The 22,742-nt window shown below is 39.2% G+C and overlaps 3 protein-coding genes across 3 annotated transcripts; 2 read left to right on the forward strand and 1 right to left on the reverse strand.

Annotated features, from left to right (window-relative positions):
• Positions 1–341: 341 nt before the first annotated feature.
• LOC311264411 (histone H3.2) lies at positions 342–812 on the forward strand (the record flags this gene model as incomplete). Its single annotated transcript, XM_084365258.1, has 1 exon — positions 342–812. The coding sequence occupies one exon, from the start codon at positions 342–344 to the stop codon at positions 750–752; it is 411 nt and encodes a 136-aa protein (XP_084221384.1). The 3' UTR covers positions 753–812.
• Positions 813–2,029: 1,217 nt separating this feature from the next.
• On the reverse strand, positions 2,030–5,599 carry LOC311249249 (C-type lectin domain family 10 member A-like; the record flags this gene model as incomplete). Its single annotated transcript, XM_084340141.1, has 6 exons — positions 2,030–2,333; positions 2,780–2,886; positions 2,997–3,160; positions 3,569–3,817; positions 4,039–4,125; positions 5,518–5,599. 6 exons carry the CDS (start codon positions 5,597–5,599, stop codon positions 2,177–2,179), a joined length of 846 nt encoding a protein of 281 aa, XP_084196267.1. The 3' UTR covers positions 2,030–2,176.
• A 1,406-nt stretch (positions 5,600–7,005) lies between these two features.
• On the forward strand, positions 7,006–10,443 carry LOC311249269 (CD209 antigen-like protein C; the record flags this gene model as incomplete). Its single annotated transcript, XM_084340177.1, has 6 exons — positions 7,006–7,099; positions 7,583–7,672; positions 8,321–8,407; positions 8,737–8,879; positions 9,005–9,105; positions 9,299–10,443. 6 exons carry the CDS (start codon positions 7,006–7,008, stop codon positions 9,444–9,446), a joined length of 663 nt encoding a protein of 220 aa, XP_084196303.1. The 3' UTR covers positions 9,447–10,443.
• Positions 10,444–22,742: the final 12,299 nt, after the last annotated feature.

The raw sequence follows: 22,742 nt of genomic DNA on the forward strand, positions 1-22,742 counted from the left end.
TAGAAGAAAATGTGCTGCTGACACTCACAATCCTCCTTTTTATCTCCGCGGAGCGTGTGCGGGTCTCCAACAGACCAACCAGAGAAGAGGCTTTCAGCAGAGGGGCCCCTGGCTGAATTAAGGCGGTCTTTTTGAACAGATTTCTCGCCAATAAGCAGCGGAGATTCAGGCGGGGGCGACTCCTCCAGGCGGCGCTGAGCTCCGAGAGGAGCCGCTAACCAATCAGGAGCCGGAGGTCTGAAGCAGCATCACCCTTTCACAGCCGGTCCCACAGTTTAAGAGCAGCCGGTCTCCTCTCTTCACTACACTTTTCTCCTGTTTGTTCAGAGGAAGAAGAAGCAATGGCAAGAACCAAGCAGACCGCTCGTAAGTCCACCGGAGGCAAAGCTCCCAGGAAGCAGCTGGCCACTAAGGCTGCCCGTAAGAGCGCCCCGGCCACCGGCGGTGTGAAGAAGCCTCACCGTTACAGGCCCGGTACCGTGGCTCTGAGAGAGATCCGTCGCTACCAGAAATCCACCGAGCTGCTCATCCGCAAGCTGCCCTTCCAGCGCCTGGTCAGAGAAATCGCTCAGGACTTCAAGACCGACCTGCGCTTCCAGAGCTCCGCTGTCATGGCTCTGCAGGAGTCCAGCGAGGCTTACCTGGTCGGTCTGTTCGAGGACACCAACCTGTGCGCCATCCACGCCAAGAGGGTCACCATCATGCCCAAGGACATCCAGCTGGCCCGCCGCATCCGCGGAGAGCGCGCTTAACTTGTCTGCTGCTCCACAAACCACAACGGCTCTTTTCAGAGCCCCCTCACTTCTTCTACAGAGCTGCTTCCTTCGTTGCTCACATTTGGTTTACATTTGACCTACTCTGCATGTCTTCGGAAATCACAATACTGAAACAAATTACTTATTTTACACGGTATATTGAAACGAATATAATTGGGTTTCATGGTTTATCGACTGCTCTCGCATTTAGACTGACGCTACTTATTTTGTAGGCTAGCCCATTGAGGTCGAAGCTTAATAAATTGATTTATTGATGGAAACTAACAATATTAAGTGGACAGGTGATTTTCAATATCCCTAGTCCCGTGTGTCAGTTTCCTCCTCCACTCGTTCGCAGTCTGTTTAATTACTCTACTCAGTCATTCTGCTTATCTGTTTTTCACCCAAGGTGTCGCACAGGGTCAGTGCATTGCTGCCATCCTTCGGTGACTCACTGCAATCATTCATCTTATTTTAACCCCCTGGTTATCCCTCTGTCATTATGGGACATATAATGCAGTGTCCAGACTCCGACTTTGAGGCACATAGCCAGTATACCAGTTTTAGGGCTGTCTCACAGTGACATGTTAAGGGCATGAGGGCTTACAGACATTTTGAGCCCTTTATAGCCACTTTCAATAGTATGCATTACTCTATAATTTGCCTATCAATGTAAAAATAGTAATAATCCAGAGCCTTTCATCATTCTATTAGCAATGTAGCAAGATCATTTATTCACAAACAGACACTCTCTAAATCACTGCCTAACATCTGACATATATTCTCCTAGAAGTGATTCTCTCACTCACTTTATTAAACATCAAAAATGTAAAAAGCTTTTGAATTATAATGGAACTTTTCCCCCTGATACCTCTGAATGAATATGTTTATATGTGTACATGTGTACTCCTGTTTATTGTTTTTATCATTTAGCTATGTGTTGGGGTTTCTGTAATAACACTAATGATTTACAAATCATTTTATTTAGTATGTCTTGTCTTGCTTACACACGATGACAACAGTTGTGTTTTAGTTGATGCTTTGGCATCTCCAGGAGGGCATCTTGATCAGGTAGTTGTTAACATCTTACCGTCATAAACAAACACACATGCAGGAGGACTCAACTTCATTACAATAGTCTGTATTATTGATTCTTAACTGGTCATTCTATTTTTATTCATTTAAATATTATGCTGGTTATCAATAACAATTGGATGTTCCCACTAAAAGCTATTAATACAAACATTTCTCCCCAAAAATACACATTAGAAAGATACAAAGTAGAACAAAGTTTACCACTAAATACCTTCAAGTAACATGAGTCCAATACATTGTTGTTGTTTTTTATTTTCATTAGGATGTGCTTATCCTATTGTTTTCCATATTTCAGTTTGATGTTATTTTCAAAATATTTCAATGTACTATAGAATGAAACATGGAGCCTTCTCACACAGCCAATGCAGATTGTGCCCACAGGGGGCATCATTCCAGTTGGCCAAGACTGGGTTGAAGTGATACATCTCCACACACTCCTCTTTGTTGTTGGGACCATCACCAGGCTGACCAGATTGCCAAAATCTAAATGAGATAGAGATGGAGGCCAGAGACATAAACACATTACAATCAAATCACAACACAGAAAACAATGTAAAGAGGTGCACTGCTTTTCATTGTTGTCCATCATAGAGCAGTATGGACCAGCCAATATTAAACGCAATGCAATCTTATTAGTCCATGCCAAACTTAGACAACACTTTTCACTATTTCTAAGGTCTCATTAAAAAAAAAAAATTACAAAAAACTTTTGTGATACACGTTGGGTTTAAAGGATCAGTTCACCAAAAAATGAAAATTTAGTCATTATCTACCAACTCCCACGTCGATGGAAAGGCAGTTAATGACTGTTCTTTTAAGTTGGTTTTCAGTTGACCGGTTTCTGATCCAGAGCCAAGTGCTGCCCACATACTGTAGCACTCATTTCTGTGATACCAGGTTCTTGTTCAGGGTTATTCTGAAGCTCTTACGTTTTGGTCAGTGCAGATCCATCAACCCATTTAAAAGTCCCAGCGGTGTCATGTAGACCAATCCAGAACAAGAGATATTGATTCCCATCCATACGGTACAAGGCCCTCTGTTAATTGAGATCATAGAAAATATAACTATGACTTCAAAACATCTTATCCACCATCAAGAATGGCGCACACATACTGTAGGCCCAGACGCAGATTTAGTGAACTTTACCTGTTCCTCTTCGCTGTTGATCACCACCAGGTCAGCACCTTTACTCTGACAGTATTTCCTGCTGCCCTCCCACGTTTTTTGCTCAGTGGAGAGGAAGTAACATCTGGAGTTGATCTCCCTCCAATCTGGAGGACACCGCTGAGAGGGAGCACAAAAACTCAGCTCTGGAGGATGAAATAAACAAACGACACATCACAGATTAGACTCTGACACTTGGATGGGGATCTGTAAGTAAAAATATAACCAAACTTTGTCACTTGATCTTTAGGACAATGAAAATAAATATTGTATTCTGTATCTGTGACCATAACTTTGCCAGCAAGGGTTTCTTCATTGTAACCACAAGAAGCGCTGAGTAGTTAGCACCTCACTGTTACCAAAAATAGATGAATATGCCAAATACAACAATATGCCAAAACAACAGTCATGCCGCACTCAGATGTTGCAAAATGCTTACGGCATTTGTGTGTGGATGAATTACAGATTGTGTGTAAATGGTGGATAGATTCCTTTATATCAGAATGAAAGAGAAAGAAATGGGGAGAAACTGAACTTAAGGGCAGATGACTTGCCTGACTTGTTCTCAGCCCTCGACAGTCTGTCCCTCTCCTCCACCAGCTTCCTTATCGTGTTGGTGAGATGACTCTTCTCATTTCTAAGCTGGTCTCTCTCTCTGGTCAAGGCGTTGAATCTTTCTTGTAATTTGTTGCAGTGACAAGGAATCCTTCGCTCACAGTCCTGCACCACCGTCACCTGATTTTGGTAATCACGTGAATGAGTTGCGTTGCAGTCTGAGTCGGTTGGTTCCTTGCTTGAGTACACTGATTGTATCAAAACAAAAGGTTACATTTAAGATAATTTTTCAAATGAATTTGAAATAGAAAATATTTCTCAGGTGTTTTTTGACAGTGAATTGTGAATACGTTTGACAGCAACGTGCCAAACTACTCAACGTGTGTGTGTGTTTGCAATATTGTGGTTTTGTCTATGCTGTCTTACAAAATTTGAAGTTACACAACACCAAAACCCCCCTCATACTCACAGGTTAGACGTAGGGCAACATTGAGAGTGGCTTGAATGATGCACAGAATGCCAAAGCTGATGAAAAGCAGCCGACAGAGTCTTCTCTCTGTAAAATGAAGACGAACAGCAATAAAAGTTTGAGTAGCACCATGTGAGGCTGTAATGTCTTATTGATATATCATTATTGAAGAGACATTCTTTTTTCCTTTGAGTTCTACAATATACAGTTTGTAAAGTTAGTTTACCAGACTAAAAATCACCCATTAGCATGCTAATATTTGCCTTAATGTATAGTTACATTTCATCGCAACTTGGGTCTTATTTTTGTAGCTTTGTCCATCGTTTCTGTCAGTTACCACTTGGAAATTTTAAAAACAACGACAGCGGTAAACAATATCGTTGGGATCACGTTCAGAGCGATTTGACGAAAGACACTGACGCCAATGAAAATCCATCTGAATTTACAAGGCCATCAATTAGCCTGATTTGGGGGACATTTTTCTACAAAATAATATTGCAGGAGTGCTGTTGAGATACAATAGTTTTTTTTCTCAACCAGTCATATGCTACTTCACATGTTCACTTAATGATGTCCCCATATAGAGCTGTACTTATCCTGTTGATTGATGAGATTGATACAAGCATTGACCGCATGTTATGAAGGGTTAAGACATTGGAGAAACAAGCCAGGATAAGAGCGAGAACACAGCTGCCTTTGTCACTGTAACAAAGTTGCCTGCTCACGATGACCTTGTAGTGAGCGGTATCTGTCTGTGGAATGATTGCATAGTGTGACTTAGAGGAACTCAAAGTAGTGCAGAGCGATGCTGGGCGATGGGTTACAGAGTAACAGCAATCCGCTGACTGTGATTTGTCTAACAGAGAAAGGTCCATGATCATGCTTGCTTAATGATACAATTCTAAATAAATAGTTAAACAGAACATCGTTGTGTGTCTTCACTCAAACAAACGAACACGCCGACAGTGCTCAGAATATCGGTTTGTAATTGTAGCCCACCTCTTTAATGTAGGCTAATTTATGGCATTCAGGAAACACTTTTTAAATGGTCTGCTGTAAATGCTTAGATTAACATATATCAGGCTAAAGATGACAAATCAGAAAACCTAATTTTATTTGAGACATACTGAAATTGGTTTTGTCTTCACCGATGCCCCTCAGCAATCATCAAATTGATGCTGACTCATACAAAAGTATGAATTGTCTTTGAAAGACAACAACTCTTGTATAGAGTGTTGGATTGTCCTAACACATTTCATCTTCTCTCTGTATAACAAACAGTAACAGGTCATCAATGTACATTTTCCTACGCTGCCGACACAACTGGAGCGCAGCATGTTTGGCGTAATACGGGTAGTGTAATGCTTTTCATAAAATTTCTCTGAGACAGGGTTGTAGCACCACGTTACTGTGCACTGAAAACACTAAAAACAACCTGTGTTGTTTAACAGTACATACAGAATAACATTGTGTTATTACCTGTTTGATTTGCATCCGCAGTGCCTTTCCGCCAACGCCCTGGTCGCTCATTGATATAATCTTGTATCTCCAGTGGCTGCATCACCCTGGTTGTTTTAATATTTGGTAATAAGTACTGCAGAATAGTCTGATTTGTGAACTTTCTGTTCCCTCTTTTGGTGCAAGACTGAGCTTATACACTCTTTACATCGTGGTTAAGACATTGAGAAGAGGTGCCAAATAGAGGAAGAACCGTTTATGTGGAAGTAGAACATGACACACTAAAAGTAGCCCATCGCATTACACCATTACACATCTGTCGCAAGTTACAGCGGCTGTACTACCCTGAATTCATGTTATATACATGCAAACAATGTCAGACTTCTTTACAATAAAAGTTCAACTGAAAAAACTGAACAATATAAACCACAATTTTGTGCCATTTTGAGAATCTTGAACATCTGTGCGGACTTGAATGAACTTATTATGAGTTATTAAAAATAACTGATCGCATTAATTACAGTATATAAATGCACCATGGATTGGCATTTTACAGGTCATTGTATCAGGCCGGTGAGCGTGAGACAGACAGAAACAGTTGAGTGATTTATTGCAAAAAGTGAGCAGCAAAATGGGTAGCAAGTCCAAACAGAAGTAACTGAGAGTGCATGGGTAAACAGGAATGGGGCAAGAAAAGGTGCAGACAGTCAAGTGGGTACACATAAGGGTTCAGGTACAAGTTCCAGTGTTCAGGTTGCTAAGGCTGGGATAGGAGAAGGAATTGGAAGGAGTCTGATGGATGGTGGAAAAACTGGCCAACAACCTAAATAAACAGTTATATAATTATTAAACATCTCTTAATTTATTTTTAATTTCCATTTAATCATATTACCCTCAGCTCACTGGAGAAAACTGAGTGTGCATGTTGTCTGAAGGTGAGGTAGGTGTGAAGGTTATATTTGGGTTTTTTGGTTTTGTCTTTACACGTGTCAGTTCATGTGTCGGAAATGATGTAAGCATGGCTTTCCTGTTTACAGCCTGAGAAGGCTACAATATGTATCATTACAATAGATAGATAGATAGATAGATAGATAGCAGTTGGTTGTGTTGCGTAGATGTTCTCATGGTCTCACATGCTTTAGATAAATATGATTTCATTTCTGTGGTAGTCTGACATCTAACTCTAAAAATTTGTTTTGAGAACTTCCTCTTCTTCTTTCTTCCAAATTGCAAGTCTAGTCTAGTGTTCTTTCTATCTTGGAACAGATTAGCTCAACCAGTGATGACATTGTTTCACATGTCTCAACATACCACATATGGTTGTGATTTTGTTGAAGAAGTACAGCTTTTACACTCTGTCTGGGAGTGTCCTTGTAAGGTCACACAGAAGTGGATCCCACATCAGTGTCATTCTTAGAAAAAACTCCCACCACTTAGAAAACATCACCATTGTCACTCAGTTGTTAAAACACGGTGAGGTTTGTCCATAAGGTGCAGTCAGAGATCACTATGGACTATGTAAACATACCCGATGCATCAGCCAGGTGTGATGCCCTGAAGAGCTGTTCTGGACAGGATGGTGGAGTGACTGCTGCAGTTCCCGGTGAGTCAGAAAACATACAGGTTAACAAATACTTTGAGTTTTAACCTTTCACAAAATATGGATTTAAAAGATAAAACATATCAAGAAACATTATAGGAAGAAAGGCTAAGGAAGAAGTTTTTAGTGTACATGAGAAAATATTGATCTGCTTTCATGTGATGTGAGATTATTCAGTCATTTTGCATTGAGGACCACTGACAAGTTATGTTCTTGTATTACACTTGAAAAGTACACATAATGGTTTATGAAACTGCCTGACTACACATTGACTGATTTAGTAAACCTGGGATTTTCCGATTTCTTCTTGACTTCTTCTAAAATTCTGTGGTTGTAAAATGTGTTAATCTCAATCTCTGTCCCACATTCATTCCTCCCCAAATGGCGACACAGAACATTTCTCAGATAACTCTGTACACCTGCTTCATGGAGCAGGTCATCAGACACTTAATTTGTGATTACTGTTTGTCTGATTTGTGCACTCAGGGAGAAAACTCTACAAATGTGTTGCCGTGAGCTTTGGACTTTTGTGTATCCTACAAGCTGTTCTCAACATTTCATTGCGTCACGCTCTCTGTGAGTCATTTTAATTTCTTTCTTTTTTTTCTTTTTTTTTTATTTCCACAGACTTTTATTTATTTTTTCCTATTAATATAAGACTAGAAAAATAGATCTGGTTACTTGAAATTACAAGATATGACCATCAGTTTCTCTGAGGGGTTTCTATGTGTGCAGATCACTTGATTGACAATGACTTATGACAATAACAACTCCTGATAATTCCTGTGCGCCCAGGCTCTCTCACAGTTTTGGTCCAATTTAATAATATTCCGTAAAAATGCAGTTTCCCATACCTGTTCATAAATGCATTAATATTTGTGGGTGGCTGACAACAAGGAAACAAGTTTGGGGAAGTTTAGAATCAGAACCAAAACAAAGCATAATAGCAGTACTAAGCTCATGTATTACTGTTAGATTCCTCAGAAGAGGATGGGACTTTCCAGATCTTGCTTCATATTTTTGCTATTGAAATAAAAACGAAACCAATGAGTCACAACTGTCAGCTCTACATTTTGTTCCTGAATGTTCTCCTGTCTACGTGTCAAAGTAACCTTGAGCATTATAATAGTCAACCAATTTGATCTGAGTGCATTTTGGCAGAACTGCTGGTTTAATGTAATGTTTGACACATGAATTCTCAATGAAGTGTTTCTGCTCTTTCAGACAGTTCTGGCAGTAAGACACCAGCTAAAGAGGCCAGCTGCAAAAACCTGACAGAGGACGAGCTGAAGAGAAAACTGATTAACTTTGGTAAGTAGGAGGATAAAGCTTGCATCTAAAGGGGCATTCGGTGGACTCTTTGGGAAAACAGGATAGGCCGCAAACAAAAAATGTCAGTACCTAGCCCAGCTTACACTAACGGGCCCCCATGAGCATACTCCTACGCACAGGAAGAGAAAACAAATGTCTGTCCTCAAAGCCATGCTCTTTTTACTTACCCATCTAATTTATTCATTATCACTTGTTAAATGAACTAACTGTTAAAGTAGGTAAATAATTTAGCATTGCAGAGTCAAACTCTAAGCTCTTTTTGTTGTCAAAATGTTCACATCTTGTTATCTTATGTCTTTGCATAACAGATCACTATTTCCAACAAGGATGGGTGTATTTCCATACCAGTTTCTATTACATTTCTTCTATCAAGAAATCCTGGAAAGACAGCAGAGATGACTGTCTGCAAAGAGGAGCCGACCTGATTATCATCAAAAGCAAAGTAGAACAGGTGTGTTTGAAGAGGCAATAGCAAGAGAAAGAGTGAAAAATGCACTGAATGTGAGGTCATCTAGGGGTAAGATTGATTTAAACTAGTTCTATTTATATTGATTACTGTTTTTCTCTGTAAACAAGGAGTTCACGAGAAATTTCCACAAGCTCCCATGGATCGGACTGACAGACAGAGGAACCGAAGGGATGTGGAAATGGGTGGATGGCACGCCGCTGACCGAAAGGTTCACACGTTAGCTTTTTAATCGAAATACATCAATGCTGAAACTGAATGCCTTTTGTTGGAGTGATAACTGGCTCCATACTGAATCATAGGGAACATTTTAATTTAACTTAAACCTGGACACATGTTGCTGTCCTTCAAATGCTTCTTGGCTTGTGCTCTTTGTTTCAAGATTATTTGTTTCTTTGTTTCAGCTACTGGAGCCCTGGAGAGCCCAACGCTTATAGAGGCAAAAGAGAAGACTGTGTAGTATTCAAGTCCCATGATTTTGAAAGCAACTGGAATGATTTATCGTGTGAAGAACACAATTTCTGGATCTGTGAAAAGATGATAGCTTTATAACTCAGCATATATAAAACCCTGAAAAGCTGTATTGCACTTTATGGTGAGTCTGGGTGCAGAAATTCCACTTTCCCAAAAATATTTCACAATCCTGTGACTGTGTACATGTGAATGATGAAGCTGTACCCATGTCTTTATGGGCAAAATAGCCATTGAGCTATATCAGCCTGTTGTCACTCTCAACATGACAATTATGTCAGCTTGGTCGCCCTGCACTTCAAAGTATGCTGCTGTAGATAACCCACTAGCGTTATTCCTGAAAGCACCCATATAGCCAAATGTTTGGATGTGCTGTTGAAGTCCGTTGAGACAGCAGTGGGATGAAAACTAATAGTCAACGTTGACTTCATTTTTAATTTCTGTTACATCACTTACGTGACTTAACTTACAAATGTACGTATTTTAACCCAAACCTGAAACCCAACCCAAACCCAAACATTAACTGCATGTTTAATATTGTTGTCATGACAATGAAGGTCACCTGACTATCAAACTCTTAAAATCTGAAATCTTTCTCAACAAGCTTTTGTTTTAACTAACCAGAGGTGTGTTATTATGGATCCCACTGCTTTTCTAGCTCAGACTCCCACTCTGCCTCTGATCGGTTGCCTTTATTGGTTGGGTTGTTTAGATTAGGGCATAAGGGCCGAGACTGGTTCGGGTCAAGGTTAGTCTTTCAGGTCAATCAGAGGCAGAGTATCGCGGGTATTGCTAACTTAATGACGGAGGCCAAAGCTGACACGATAGGGTAGAGCTGGGAGTGATATTTCTTGACCAATACATGTATATTCATCCCTGAGCTGGTAACTTGTTGTCATTATTGTCTTTCATCATAACAAGAATGCTCTGAACGTCACCTGCTCAGGCAATTAACAGATGTACTGAAGAAGAAGCTGATGACTAATTAATTTACTGTCAACATATAATTGATAAGCTTTCTTTGAACATGAGTGAGATGATTGCTGACACGATGTCAACTGAAGAAAGGTGAAATGATAATAAAATGTTAACTCAAACCCATCAGTGTGAGGATGTTTATGTCATGGTGGGGGTTTTTAGTTTTGTGATTTCCTATTTTAATTTGTAACTCACTCCTCATGTGTCATGTTTTGCTTCTCATTTCCTCTTTTCTCCTGTAAACATGTGTCTCGTTAGTTAATCACTACCTGTGTATTTACAGTAAGGTCCTCGTCTTCCTCTCTTATTTTGTCAGTTTGTCTATTCTGTTTCCCAAACTCAGTCCTGTGTCTCCTGCAGTTGTTATGTTCCTGCCTTTGGTCCCCGTGCTTCTTTTGCATTTACTTTAGGTGGTTTTTGTACTTCTTTTATTCTCAGATTTGCCCCTGCCCTCTCCTTTTGTTTTTGTTGCCAGCTTTTCATTGACGGCCTGATGCACTTGCTTTTTCGATTTTGTGTTTTTGTACTGCAGAGCTGTTATTAAATCTGGCTTTTAGACTTCAACCTTCCTGTCTGTGTGTCTTGTGTTTTGACGGGTGTGGCTTCCCAGTTTGTCCGGTCATTTTGTTTCTGGGTTTCTGTCTCCATTATAGTAACGTGCGGTTGGATACTACAAGGTGTCCATTTTGTGTCGTGGTAGTGGCAGTTCACTTGTGTTGGATCTGTGTGCTGCTGTTAGTGGATGGCAGAAATTCTGTAGTTTAACTACTTGTTGTTACCCTTTTGTTTTGTTTGGTTGCACTCCACTGTTGTGTTGGTCACCTGTAGCTTTTTTGTTGTGTGTTTTAACACAGTAATTATGCATTTGGTTTTGTGTTCTCTCCTCCTGGTGGTAGCCATTTTGTTAGTGGGAGTGGCACCCACTGATTTTCATCCTGTGCAGAAGATGAAGTATCGCTTTTATGTAGACTGTGTGGTTCAGCATGACAGAGGGGGTCGGACTTGTGATAGCTAAACACCCTATTGCATCTCTGAAATTGAACATTTCGTTAGGGGAGAAACTTTCAGTTTTAAGGGGAGAGGTGTTACGACCCCAGAGGTAGTATAAACATTTCTATTGTATGTGTTTTAATTGCCTCTGTGCTAAAATACCCCTCTCTGTTACCTGAGTATGTGTGTGATTGGTTGCAGGTGTGTTTGGGTGAGTGTAGGTTGTCCAGGGAGCTGATTGGTTCCTGCCTTGAAGCCAGAAGTTTAAAGGCCAGCTCTTCCCAGTTCCTGAGGGCCAGACTGCGAGCATGTCTGTTTGTGTTCTAGATGTGTTTTTAAATAAAACCTTGAAAAATACTTTGCTGCTGGTGGTGCTTGGGGGATGGGAAGAGGGGAGTCTCATTTTCATGTTGCACCAGGGTTTCTCCTATGCCCTGGTCATAACAGTCCCTTTTTGTGTTAACCGTAACAGTTTGCACCTTTTTGGCGGCCTTAATTGCTTAAATAACCTCTGGTGCATCCTGCTACTTGTGCTGAAGAAATTATTTATGTATATCAATGAGCTGTCATGGAAAGATTTAAATTTGTGAAGGTACACCTAGTAAAGTTTGGTTTTGGAAAACAGAGTTGAATATTTTTATCCATATAAAAATGTACTGACATCTATCTTTAAGTCTGCAGACAGAGAAATAGAAGTTTGAAGTGTGACATTCAAGATAATTTGCAACATAGCACTGAACAAAACGGAAAGCGAATGGTGAATGTGGTCCCCTAACACATTTTACACCTCCAGCCCTCAGTTTCCTGTGAAGTATTGAGTCAGGTGTGTAAATAGACAATGCCCTCTTTTAGAAGATGTTACTCTGAACACAGTTCAGAAAAATACATCATCAAAGGACACTTTGATCAGACTTCGATGGTTTCAGGCACCAGAGGATCAAACCATATTGTTAGTACAGCTGGATCATCATGGCTCAACTACTGAATATCTATGGTAACATAGAGAGTCCCTTTGATGGAAGGAAAAGGGAGATGTCAAGTTCAGAAGATATTTATGAAAATGTGTTGATTCACACTCTGGAGCCAAACAGAACTGGACCTGCGCTCTCAGGTAATAAACACATGCACACAAGATTACATGTACACTACATGTTCTACGCACAGACACACACACAGAGAATAGACTATAGTTTTACAGCTTGTCTTCAGGAAAAAAACAACTTAATTAGTAGAAAGAATCAAACACTAACTGACAAAGACTTTTAACAGTTTTGCTGGTTGAGGAAATTACATACAAAGTTGTGCAAACGAATATAAATTGATATTGACTCATACAAAAATGATTTCATGTTCCATACTTTTTAATGGCTTCAATGGGTGACAGCTGCTCCTTCGAATATAATTAAAATTAGCAATAAACGTTCATAGTTGTGATAACACTATCCAAGCACCCCAAGCATCGCAGCGGCTTGCACTTCTAGTACACAGGTCATTTGACTGTCTGTAATAAGTTGTATTTTCAGAGTTTTAAAACATATGATAATGATAATGCTGGCTAGATTTTATTTCATTTGAAATTGAAATTCAAAGAAAGAAGTGACAAACATTGCACTCAATTTCAGGTGTTAAACATGAAAAGAGGACTTCCTGCAGAGCTGCTGCACTATGTCTGCTGTGTCTTCTTCTGATTGGACTCATAACTCTGGTGTTCATAGGTGAGTACTTTGTTAGTATGCTGATAATGCACTAAGAAATATATTAATGGTTGCCAGTGTTTGTTTATTTGTTTGTTTTTGTGTCAAACACAGTTTTCAGCAACTCTCAGAGCAACTCTGAGAGAGAAAAGAAGATGGCCCATTTACAGACCGGTTACAACAACCTGACTGAAGAAAGAGACCAGTTACAGACCAGTTGCAAAAACCTGACTGAAGAAAGAGACCAGTTACAGACCAGTTACAACAACCTGACTGAAGAAAGAGACCAGTTACAGACCAATTACAACAACCTGAAACAAGAAAGAGACCAGTTACAGACCAGTTGCAACCTCCTGACTGAAGAGAGAGATCAGTTACAAATCAGTAACAACAACCTGACTCAAGAAAGAGACCAGTTGCAGACCAGTTACAACCAAGTGGCCACAGGAAAAAAACCAGCAGCAAAAAAGATTGGAAACCCTGACAAAAGACAGAAATAATCTTTGGATAAAGCCTCAAGGTAAGTTGGGAATGGAATTTCTGAAAAGATCGCTGGCTGCTGAAAAGCTGAAAATGATAAGGAAATAAGGTTTTAGCAGCTGATGTCAAAGCCCTTTAAGCACAGCAATAAGCTACAGTGTGCTAGATGGAGTTGACTTGTTATCCGTAATAAAGCTACTGTGACACCACAGAGATCAGACAAGCAGTCTAATCAGTTCATATCAATCAGTTGTGGGTTTGAAGGGGCCCTAGTCCCGCTATGTTGATGGGCCCTAGCTTGCTCCTGGACATTACTTCACTTTGAGGGCCATATTGCCAAGTCTGTTTGCTTGGATATAGTTTCATTGTTTGAAAAAGCGCACATTTTTTGAAGAAAAATGATCAATGACAAGTGGCAATTGTGTGAGTTTGGGGAGGATGGAGAGAAATTTTAAAGAAGAATCTAACAGATTAACCCCACTGTGATGTCACCAGCTTTAACTGAAAGATTCAAACACAAACAGTAATGTCCTGAACATTTGAGCTGAGTAATGAACTGAGCACTTTGAAAATGATTTCATTTTCTATGTTGAACAGTGCTGAAGTCGTTACCTGCCAAAATTAAACAGGATTAAGAATCAGCGTTCGCGCTGATGAATGAAAAGAGTAACGGATAAGAACAGAGATGGAGAATTGATCCAATAATCTTTTATTCTCAACTCTCAACAGTTAAAACCAGTCAACAGGGAGGGGATCAGAAGTCAACAACAAGGAGATAGCGGACTGCTGGAGATGGATCAGGGAAGACATCACATCCGAGACAGATGCCATTTTGGAATAGACAGGAGTAATCATGTCCCACCCCCGCACAACCAGCTGTTATCACATGACCAGAATCTCATATTTTGGCCACATGATAACAACTAAATCCTCCTCTGTAGAGAAAAGTGACAAGATGGGGGGTAAAAGCTTTAGAAACAATAAGCTGCACCTTCCATTGAGATTTTTTTGGTTGAAAGACTAAAAACAGTTTTGCTCATTACTTCATGTATTTTAGACAAGTGAAGAAGAGAGTCATCAGGAAAAAGAAAAGTTAAACTTTTAAACACATATCATCATTGTAAAAGCTCTGAATTTAAGACATCCGGGATTCAGAGCTGCAAACTATAGCTTGTCCAGTTAGTCTTTGAAGCTTACGTTAATGGTAGCTAAACCAGCTCTCTTGCAGAACTTTTAAAAGTAGCATTAAAGGACTTTAGTTTGTCTAAACCTTTTAAAACATACTTTCCAGCCATGTTACATCATCATAACTAGCTGGTTGCTCAGTTGTTTTATTGTAATTCATGTCCAGCAGGTGGCACTGAAGCGTTTAGCCCCGTCTTTGTATAATTGCTATCCCTCCTATAGAGTGGTCTATGGATGACATATTTTTGTAGGCTAACCTGGGAGTGAGCATCACCCTAGTTCCTTCAACAACAATTTCAATTGGATTTTAGATTATTGCCGAACATAAGCTCTGTGGCAAACGTATATTTATGATACTAACACACTTTGTTTATCAAGGTAAACTTCACAGATGAACACCACTTTTGTGATTTTTGAAGCGTAAATTAAATCGCTAGAAGTAAAAAGCTAATGTGAGGCTACAAACAGACTACTTCGTGGTCACATGACTTAAACGTCACCACCACTAAGCATCTTACTTCACAATTGCTATACACATTTTCTATAAATTGATCAGTCTACAAGTTGTAAAGTTAGTGAGTCAACCTGTAAAGACAGACTATTTGGTAGGTTTTCAAGACAGGCAAGTGCTTTATAATTCAATCGTGGGACATTTTGTGACATTTTTTTTTTTATGTCCTAGAACAAAATGTGTTAATATCTTAAGCCTGTGGTAACCACAGGCCTTATTTCAGGCATTTAACCGAAAACCCATTCAAGGGACCCGGAAGTGGAAATATGGTGACTGATTTCTAGGTTTTAGGACTAATTTCTACAGCACTGCATTTAATTTCTTTGTTGCACTATTTTCTATTTAGCCACCAGTATGTGATTTTTGCTGATTGTATGAAGAGTTTGGAGAAAACAACACCTTTTGGAGCATTCAAATGGAAACAGGTGTTTGCTATATTAAAAAAAAAGATGTGAGTAATGATGTCAGGGAATCGATTTATCATTTATAGACTGTCGAATGTGTAATTAAAGTCTGCAGTGTTTCGTAGATTAGGCCTCTGATGCGCTCAAGTTCTGCAGTAGGACTCCCATTTGTTCTAACAAAATGTTATTAATGTATTATGTAAGACGATGAAATATTAAGGAGCATGTTTATATAATCTTGCAACAAAGAAGTCTATGCTTGCATGATTTCTGTATGTCAAACATCTTTTATAGTTAATGTCATTGTTGTGTGAAATTTGTCACTGAGTCATGCTGTTTTTGTCGGTTTAACAGCCTTGTTTCCTCCAGAGAACAGTCACACCATCTTAAATCAAAATAGTGACAACAACACTGATCTTCTCAATATTTACACCTTACTGCAGAGACATTATTGTTTGAGGTCAAATGTTCTCCCTTGTCATAAAACTTGTGTTCTTAAAGGCAAATATCTTCTCTGTACTTTCTGAAAAAAATAATAAAATCCATTTTTATGTTGTTGTGTTTTGTTTCTAACAATAACAAAAAATGTCAAATGTAAATATGACAATATCAAATAAGAGGTCCCTTAGTATTAGACTGTTTTCAGGCCTGCTTGGTGATTCATACTTTTCAAAATTAAGTGCAGTCAACTGTGTATTACAGTAGTGTGGAAACATCTGGCCAGTAGAGGTCAGGGCAACAAAGATTAGCAATCACGTCTGCTATGTTACTTTTGACTACTTGACACAAATCTGAATTGTTCCGTGTGAAATAAGCTTCATGTCACCAGGTTTATTTAATTCCTCAATAGGGACCATGCTTAAGCCCAGAATTCATTTAGAAGATCTAGAGGTCAATGTTAATAAGTTCATGATTTTTACATTTCAAAAGTAATAGTAATTTGCAGTCTTAAACCATCACCTACCCTACTTTTGTTTTATAATGGCTGTAAAAAGAAAAGTTTGTGCAACTTGTTTTTCCTGACATGGTGGAAAACACATTGCATGACCTTAATCTTTTTTGAGTATACTGTATATTGGTCAGCAATTGGCCATTTTATAATGTTCTCATCAAATGAAATAAAGTCTTATGGTCTCAGGTGCTGTCACTTTTTAAACTTTATTTAACAATTTGTTGACTGGAAATTCACCTCTAAAAACTACAGATTAACTAAGACCAGCTTGCGATAGGATCACAACAGCCCATGAGACCCAAGAGCAGTATTTACTATATAATTACACGAGTACTCACAGTACATGCCCCTACTTAACTCTCCCTTGCTCAAACCACAACCATCTTTGTAGCAAACATACAGAGGTGCAGTTCATATTGAGATCCTGTTTTTGTCAGGTCTGTTCACATTTCCTCCTTCCCTTCTTTGGTAGCCTGCCACGGCCCACGTTTCAAACAACACTTCTGAAGGAAATGACAGCATGTAACAGCATCTGACACACACCCCAACTCTGAGAGCGGAGGCTCTGAATAAGTATTTACAGCTTGGCTTTGTTGACTTGGTGTAAAACATATTGTATGACCTCAATCTTATTTGGTATATTATATGTCAGCTAATTATTGACCTAATCTTGAAATAATGTTTCAGATACACTAAAGTATACTACAATGCCAATTTGTGTAAAGTATTTGTGCATCTGAATCTACCAGCAGAGCAGAAATGGCTGAATGTGGCAGTGCTATGTGATGTAGTTATAAAAGATGGGGGTCATATTAGGGGTTGAGGGATTATTAAACAGTAGTTATTCCTACTTGAGTTTCAATTATTTCCATTTGGCTGCACATACAGTCAATACATGCTACTGTTCAATGATCAGTTAACGCTCTCTTAATGATTCAATCTTAGTTCAAACCAATGTCAGAACAAAAGCATCATGTCTCTTACTTAATAAAAGAGTGATGCCATGCTAGGGACACTGGTGTGTTGTAGTTAAAGTAGTTTTTTTATTATAATGGACATTAAACTGGCAATAGACAAGTTGTTTGCTTTCACTTATTATTATAAAGTAATACACAATATAGTGGTTACAGAATAAACAGACTATCAGCGTTTATATTGGTCCCCTTCAACAGTATATGTAAAAGCAACCCTAACCCAACAACAAAATTGATTTGAGACTGATTTTGATGAATTAGCAATTATCTGTACTAACTGGGGTTTTCCATTCATCATCTCTATTGCTGATAAATTGTATGTGTTTTGTAAAAACATCGGATGTAATTTTGTATTGAAGATTTCTAAGTCATGGCACTGCAACAGCTTTCAGTGTTTAATGGTACAATATTACAACAGCCATGATATGGATGAGACAGAGAGCATAGTCAAATAAGAGCGAGGGGGGATGGTGATAAGTTGCTGAAAGACAAGAAAGAGAAGTGAGTTCATGTGGTGAGCAGAAAAGAAGAGGCAGCTATTAACCAGTCCAGTTCTCGGAAACACCATCACATAATTCTGTCATTTTCTGTTGGAAAAAGGAGTCTGAGATGACTTTGGACGATGAAGACCTGCCCGATGCTTCATCCAGGAGTAAGTAACTTTAAGGTTGTCTGACAATATGATGTATCTTGTTCTGTTTGTGTGCAAACCATGAGTTTGGGATGACCCAACATGGAAGGCATTGCTTTTGTCAGAACCGTGAGGGCTTTGCTTTAGTAATAACTTAATTCGACATCATAAGGTTCATTTTGTCTTGTCTATAAACAGTACCAGAGGTGAAATAAAAAATAGCTTACCAGTTTCCTGTTTCAAAGAATTCAGTATCAGGCCTTTCTGTTAATAGTACTGATTTTGCACGTATGTGTTTGGATTCTGCACACAGAGAGAAAACTCTACAGACTCTACAGACTGGTTGTTCTGAGTTTTGGCCTCCTGTGTGTCCTCCAAGCTGCTGTCAACATTTCACTGCGTCTTACCCTCTGTGAGTCCTTTTAAATTGTCTTTGAACTTTAAACTTGTGTTGACTGACCTCTGTTTAACTTCCCTATCTGGTTATTATATATGGTGGCCATGAAACACATGCTGCAACTTAAGAAATCACAAGCGAACGGAGAAAACATCTCTATCAATTTGACAGAGCATGTGCAACATTTTGAAAACAACACTGCTGGTTGGTTAAGCGCAATTACTTTATGCCTGAAGATCAACAGCATGTGATTGTTGGACCTGAAAGACAAAGCGTCTACAAACATATTCTGACCAATGAAAATTAAAGCTATGACAATCACTTGGTCTGACTGCTGTAGTTATCGCAGCAAAGTTAATGTGATGCTATGAGATCAAGTGAGATGAGGATGTGATGTGATGTGATGGCTTTGTATGAGGAAATGGTTTATGCCAGTAATAAAAAAACTCAAACCTTTTATCAAAAGATTAAGATATTTATCCGTCCATTGTCTTCGGACTTTGGGAGGAAGCGGGAGCAAAACTTTTTTGCTGTGAGGCTACAGTGCCAACTACTGCCCCACCGTGCAACCCTGGATTAAAACACAATTTCCATATCTGAATCTGATGAAGCAACATGCGAAATGGAAAGTTTGCTCCTTGTTGTTTTTAATGTAACTGTCAGTAGTGTCAATAGTATCCTGGTATGCACTGGAATATTGATATTTTTTAACCACCGGCTGCACCCAGAGGAGAAGCACGACTGTGCACGGGGTGTCTTCCATTTTTTTTACAATTTCCATATTGTTTGTATTGAATATCTCTTAACTTGCATGTTCTTTTGCCCTTCCATCAACATTTCAGCTTAATTGCAGATTATTCCCATGATTTAGTCTTTCTGCTTTCTCAGATAGGAAGTCACTCGACATTGAGGCCAGATTTAAAGCCCTTACTGAGGAGCGGGATGAACTGAAGACGAAGCTGGTTGACTTTGGTAAGTGTGAGAATTCATAGTGCTCAGATGAATCCTAATGACTTCTGTGATCCCCTTACTTTTCCCTGTAGCACCACCTGCAGGTCAAAGTTTTCACTTATACAGTGAAATATTTCAAAATCCACTGAGTGACTTGATTCAAAATTTTGTACAGACATTTATGGTTCCAAGAGGTAAATCACAACTTTTCTGTTAGCGCCACCTTGAGGATTGATTGATTGATTGATTGATTGATCAGATTTACGTTTACTCAAAACATTTTCTGTGCTTTCCTTACTAGAGGGGCTTCAGATTTTCCCCAGATATCTAATTCTTGTGTCATTGCTGGATGTCTAGTAGACTATCAGGGCACCCAGGTGGCAGAGTGTGGCACAGGAGGACAGCTGAGAACAGGCACTCAGGCTTTGGCGCAGGTCCCACTAATCTCTCCCTCTTGTTGTCCGGTGGACTGACTTTACCAGAGCCATGAAAATATCCGTCAGCATAACTGACACATTATTATTTCCTCAGTATGTTCAGTGGTTGTCTGGGTGTTAATGGGTTGTGCTTGTGTTTTTCTTGCGGTTGGTTTTTGATAAACAGCCAGCAGTGGAGCTGATGCAGCAGATAGTGAGCCGTAGTTGCCCAACCAGGAAGCACACAGACGATGTGATGGCAGGTTAACAAGGGGACAAATCGCCTGCTGTATATAAGGGATAATTAAGTGACTATAATGAAGAGCTCTTTGATTCTCTTTAAACCTATTATTAATTATTAAGTGTTAAGATGACCTAAAATTACGCACTTTTGTTGTTCAAGTTATACACTGATATTAGCAAATTAAACTAAATGTGAGTGAGTGAGTGAAGTTGGGTTTCATTTAATTAATATTGTTTTTTGACATATTGAGGATTTCTCTCTGTTTTTCTCCTCAGTTAAAGCTAACTATTCCCAACAAGGATGGATGTATTTCAGCGGCAGTTTCTATTACATTTCTTCTATCACCAAAACCTGGCAAGAGAGTAGAGATGATTGTCTGCAAAGAGGTGCAGACCTCATGATTATTAACAGCAAAGAAGAACAGGTAGTTGTATTTATGTATATTTAACTATGTGTGAGACAGAAACATGACCAAAAAAAAAAAAAAAGAATGAATGCAATGAGGTAGTAGTTGGATTCAAATTTGTTAAATTTCACAGTTATGTTGATGATATTTGTCTCTGTATAAAGAGTTTCACAAGACAATTGAAGGATGACTTGTGGATTGGACTGACCGACACAGAGACAGAGGGGACATGGAAATGGGTTGATGGGACTCCACTCAAAACAAGGTTCACACAGCTTCATATTTCTCATATATTAGATTTAGACTGCATTGTTAGAATAAAGAAATCAACAATATCCTGCAAGTATTTCTTGTTTCAGCTACTGGTTGGATGGTGAGCCTAACAGCTTTGAACAAGCAGAAGAAGACTGTGGAGAAGTGAGATACCATGGAATGGAAAACAGCTGGAATGATAAACCATGTCATTTAAAAAGTTTTTGGATCTGTGAAAAGAAATTGCTTGTATAACTCCACATCTATATTTAACAGATGTCCAACTCAGGACAATACAAGTATGAGCCGAACGACTCCCACACAAAGCCAACTAGTGAACTAACTTTATTTTCTACTTTGGCCTTACATCTGCCCACATTAAACTTTTTTTTTTTTTTTTTTTTTTTTTTTTTTTTTTAAATACTTTTCAGATTGGATCAGTCAGAAGAGTCTGGTCAGTACGGTGGCCCTGAAGTGCAAATCACAATGGCAAATCAGAAAACACAACAGCAATTCAGAAAACACAACAACAAAACAGAAAACACTACATTAACCAAACCGGAAAAGGTAGGTACCCTCGGGCGACATGAATCGTAGTGATTGGACTCGTCCGTCCTTTGTACCGGAAGGACATGGTTTACATGTTTTCAAAACAAGAACGCCGCCAGTGACGACGTATGCGCTGCTATTAAAGAATATTTTGATGCAGGACATGGATATGGGTCCGTGTATCATCTGATCATTCAATTATTCCATTTAATCTGGCAAACGAAAAATGAAAAAACAAGTCAATATTTTGTTTTTCTATGTGCACCAAACATTGAAAAATGGTGTTTGTTTTCCTATTTTCAGCCCAAAACGGAAAATATAATAAACAAGGAAACCAACACAAAACAATAAATCTAATTTACATTTTCCATTATTGTTATACCATTTCCCACGGTACATTTCTGCTGTGTGGCCACGCTTTGCGCATGCAATGTATAGTCGCTTGGCATCCATGGTGAGCAACAACACACCGGTCTGATCGCCAAAAGTCCCGCGGTCCAGTCCGTTGACAGTGTACAGTCTATGGTCCAGTCCCAGTAGACCACTGGAGTCCCAGTTCTAATGGCCTCACTCGAGTCATACATGTCTCTAATTAATGATCAATAATCAATGTTTATGAATGGAGTGACGTATCATGAGATCTCAGAAAAGTTGTGAGAAACGGGCGTCCAGCAGGGAAGCTGCGGAGAGAATTTAGTTTTGAGTGATGAAATCAAATATAAACACATATGAACATAGACCACAATTAATAATAACAAACAAATACTGTTAACCAGTATCACCTGTTGCTTCATCAGCATGCTAACAAAGTACTCACACATGACAACCAGAGTTATGAGTCCAGTCAGGAGGAGAAGACACAAATCACACAGAGACGCCGCATTAACCCCATTCACACTGCCGTTTGCATGCGGGGATCCTGCGCCTCTGATGCGCCTCCAGAGGAGGCGCAGGTTTGCCATTGTGTTTTCTGATTTGTTGTTGTGTTTTCTGATTTGCTGTTGTGTTTTCTGATTTGCCGTTGTGTTTTTTGATTTGTTGTTGTGTTTTCTGATTTGCACTTCAGGGCCACCGTAGGGTCAGTCCTGTAGCAGGAATAAATTAAACGGGAAAAGCACTGTTGTAAATATGAAAGACAGATTTGTTGTGTTTTAGGGTATTTCACACCTCTAACTTTCCCAGCGACGACTCATTTTTTCTTTCAATAGCAGATATCAACACAGTCCTTTCAGGGAAAAACACTTCTCACAGTGAAGCAGGAAGTGTATTTTGGCACTTCAACTCTCAGAGTGACCACATCTTATCACTTCTGTAGGAAACTATGCTTTTAATATGTACATCTGAATGTCGAGTTAGCGTTCAC

Source organism: Pagrus pagrus (assembly GCF_965226575.1).
Source record: "Pagrus pagrus genome assembly, chromosome: 2".
In the NCBI taxonomy this organism is placed as follows: Eukaryota; Metazoa; Chordata; class Actinopteri; order Spariformes; family Sparidae; genus Pagrus; species Pagrus pagrus.